Here is a 3,551-nt window from a genome sequence, read left to right as displayed (position 1 = left end):
TGCTCAGATTCGAACAGCTCTCTTGCATCTTCCTTTCTAATTTGAGACTAAGAACCCTCCTCTTTCCCACTTCTCCATCAATGATCGTTTCTGACGCCCACGGGCAGAGACATTACTGTTTCCTAGAGATCTGTCCTCCCCCGCCGTCTCCAGCACCCCTTCTAGTCCGCCCTCTGGCCTGGTCCTGGGCCCTGTGGGCAATCCAGCTGTCCCAGCACTTCAAGGCCGATTGTTTTCTCCCCATCTTAGACGCACACCATCTTCTCGCTGCTGGGAGTGGACCACGCTTACGTCACCAGTATTGGCAGACTCATTGGGATCGTCACCCTAAAGGAGGTGAGATGGTCGTGTCCACCAAAGCCATTTCTGCTTCCAAAAAGGCATGCGCACAGTGTCCAGCACCCCAGGGGCAGCGCTGGGGCCGAATCTGAACACGGCACTGAGCCCAGACATGTGGCCCTCTCTTTCCCAGCTCCGGAAGGCTATCGAGGGCTCTGTCACAGCACAGGGTGTGAAAGTCCGGCCGCCCCTTGCCAGCTTCCGAGACAGCGCCACCAGCAGCAGTGACACAGAGACCACTGAGGTGCACGCACTCTGGGGGCCCCGCCCCCGCCACGGCCTCCCCCGGGAAGGCAGCCCTTCTGACAGCGACGACAAGTGCCAGTGAGCTCCACGAGCCTGGGATGGCGGTGCCAGCGGCAACCGACCTGCCACCCTCACTCCCACTGCCTGGGGAAGCAGCGGACGGCTGCAGCCAGGGCTGGAGCCCCAGCCTCTCCACCCCGGGCTTCTCCCTGTTCATCCTACCTGGAACCACGACACCCACCTGCAGCAAGTCGTCAAAGGCAGGAAGATGGGCACTGCCCTGCCAGGACAGGGTGGGGTCACCTGGCCCCTGCTCCCACTTTGGTGGGGAGAGGCAGCAGAACTAAGATGGGTTTATACTGGAACTTCCAATGACCAGATGTATATAGAGATTTACAAAGATTATTATATTAATTTAATAAAACAAATTCTTAAATAGCACAAAATAAACACCTAATGAGCCACTTCTACATAGAAGGCTTGTGCCCACTGGCTCTCGTTCTTACCTCGGGGCCTCTGGCCTGCCGAAGCCTACAAGGCTCCTCATCTGCACCACCACCTGCCCCACAGCCACAGAACCGTCCAGAGTCAGTGTCCCTGGAATGCAGGGTCTGCCAGAGGCCTCCACTGCCTGGTCGTAAACACCCTGGCTGGGGTGGCGGCCCCCAGTGTAGTAGCTTTGGCCTTGGCATTCAGCGAAGGAAGGTACTGGCCTCTTTTCTCCCCAAGGAGAGACGCTCCCTCATGACTGTCACTCATTGGCACAAACCTGCCCCATGCAGGCATCAGCTGACAGCTGCCTGGCCACTCTTGTGGCCCTCTTGTGGCCATCACTGGAAGAACATCGAAGTCACACCGCAGCCACCAGAGCCGCCCCTCCCAGCTGCACCCTGGCTGGCTGTGAGCCACTGGGATGCTGCCCACTCACCCCAGGAGAGGCCGGGAAAGGGCCGGGCTCCCCCAGGGGGTCAGCGAGGGGTGATAGATTCATGCTTTCATCGTCCCAATGCCTCCCAGAGAAAAAAAACCACTGAAAGAACAGACCAAAACCTGCTGTCTTTAGGAAAAAAGGAGATTTAGAGACGAGGGAGAGGAAGCACAGCACAGGCCCAGCTGGGCAGGGCCTGGGGTGGCCCAGTCCGTAGGCTCCGGGAGAGCAGAGCCAGCCCCGGGGGTGAGGTTGTCAAGCACTGTACATGGACTCGAAGGTGAGGAGAGAAGCAGAGGGGCATGGGGAGGGTGGAGGGGCTGCTGGGCTCCCGCCCCCTCCACCCCCACGCAGCCAAGTCACAACAACCCCCTGAGGGGCGCACGTCATCCGAGGAGGGAATGTGTGTGTGGCGTTTTTGATTTAAGAACATGGACATCACTGCCTGCCACAGCTGTAGCCATGCCCCAGGGGCCCCGGGCAACCCCCGGCAAGCCCCAGGAGTGGGGTCAGGACATGCGCCCCCAGCCCAGCCCCGGCCTCCTCTCCAAACACTTTCATGCAAAACACACAACGGAGAAGTGAACGCTCCCAGGAGCTGTCTGGGCAGCGAGGCGCTGCTGGGAGCTTGGAGCCCACACGTGGGCACAGAGGCTCTGCCCCCGGCCACAGCCGGGGGACACGCCGCCACCAGGTATGGCGTGGATCACTGTTCCGGTTCCGCCTCATCCTCGTCTAAGGACACCACCCCAGAAGAGGCCACATCAGAGGCTTGCCGCGGCCGTTCCCAGCTGCCCACGGGCGGTGGGCAGAGTGGCTGGCAGTCCTTGCAGGGGTCCGGCTCCTCCTCGGCGGGGGAAAGGCAGGACTCCGTGAGGGGCGAGCTGTAGAGCGAGTCCTGGGCCTCCGAGGGGCCCAGGCTGCGGAAGGCACTTTCCCGGCTGGGGGGCAGTTTGGCAAGGAGCAGCTCATCGCCCAGCAGCTGGGAAGCCAGCCGGGCCGGCGAGCCCAGCAACCCATCCTCCAGGCTGCACAGGCTGGAGCACAGGGTGTCCGGGGACACGGTCTGCGAGCAGTCGCTCTCAGGCTCCACAGAGCCCTGGCGCACAGGCCGGGAGAATCTGCGGCTGGGGGGGGGGGCCTGGAGGTGGGGCCCCAGGGGCAGCTGCCCAGCCATGTCTGCAAGGGGGAGAAAAAAAAGAGGACAGCTTGCTGGCCCCACTCCAGGTGGCCAGCCTGGAAGCCATACGCATCTGTCCCACCCCTGCTCCACCCTGGCACAACTCAGGGTGGTGGTGGACCAGTAACCTTGGGCAAGCTGCAACTTTTTTTCTTTTTTTTTTTTTTTAGGTTTTTGCTATAGGGCACGTGCGCTCACCAGAAAGACAGAGACGGGAGATAGAAAGCAAGAAATCACCCCCCAGGGGGGATGGCCACACCACAATCTCTTCTCCTCCATTCTCCTCTCAGGATCTTGGGCACGCACGCACACGTGCCCGGCGTGAGTTTAAGCCACCGGGTCCAGGACTCAAACCGTGGTCAGCTACATGGGAGTTCAGCGACGTAGCCATCACGCTAACTGCTGGTCCCAAGCTGCAACTTTTTAATGCTTCAGTTTCCTTACTGGCAAGTCGGGCACTGTCCGAATACTTACCTCTGGGGCTGTTGAAAGAATGAGGGTCTGGTGCGCGGCAAGCGAACAATGCATGTGGGCCCAGGCACGGTCGTGCAGCTTGTTTACTGCACAGGGGGAGTCTGTCTCCGACAGCAAGTGGGGCGTCAGCCCACACGGCTCACCACCCAGCATGTCCTGGCATGAGGCTGTACCGCCAGGGAAGGGGATGCCGTTTGCTAACGTGCACAAACATTCCACATGAGCTAGGAGGCCTTGGATAAATGTTAGTTATTATCATTATCCCAGGGGTCAAAGCCAGCCTGGAACTCAACCAAACAAAAAGGCTTGTAGGTTAGGGTCCGTCCTGGCCACAGGCATCCAGTCTCTCTGAACCACAGCAGAGTCTCTGACCGCTCTGGTGGA

At 60.0% G+C, this 3,551-nt stretch overlaps 2 protein-coding genes across 6 annotated transcripts in view; one reads left to right on the top strand and one right to left on the bottom strand.

Moving 5' to 3' along the window:
- The window catches only part of CLCN2 (chloride voltage-gated channel 2), a 16,178-nt gene extending 15,116 nt beyond the window's left edge, over positions 1-1,062 (top strand). The window contains exons 23-24 of the mRNA XM_014592516.1: positions 250-336; positions 473-1,062. Of these exons, the coding sequence (XP_014448002.1) occupies positions 250-336; positions 473-667 (282 nt within the window). The 3' untranslated portion in view covers positions 668-1,062. The remainder of the gene's footprint in view (positions 1-249; positions 337-472) is intronic.
- Positions 1,063-1,622: 560 nt separating this feature from the next.
- The window catches only part of FAM131A (family with sequence similarity 131 member A), an 8,656-nt gene continuing 6,727 nt past the window's right edge, over positions 1,623-3,551 (bottom strand). For all 5 annotated transcript variants that reach the window (XM_027776699.1, XM_027776698.1, XM_006160763.3 and 2 more), the window contains one exon: positions 1,623-2,692. In XM_027776699.1, the coding sequence (XP_027632500.1) occupies positions 2,220-2,692 (473 nt within the window). In that variant the 3' untranslated portion in view covers positions 1,623-2,219. The remainder of the gene's footprint in view (positions 2,693-3,551) is intronic.

This window comes from Tupaia chinensis, unplaced genomic scaffold, assembly GCF_000334495.1.
Source record: "Tupaia chinensis unplaced genomic scaffold, TupChi_1.0 Scaffold000708_1, whole genome shotgun sequence".
In the NCBI taxonomy this organism is placed as follows: domain Eukaryota; kingdom Metazoa; phylum Chordata; class Mammalia; order Scandentia; family Tupaiidae; genus Tupaia; species Tupaia belangeri.
The sequence above is the reverse complement of the archived record's forward strand: the minus strand, read 5'-3'. Positions and strand labels throughout refer to the sequence as shown.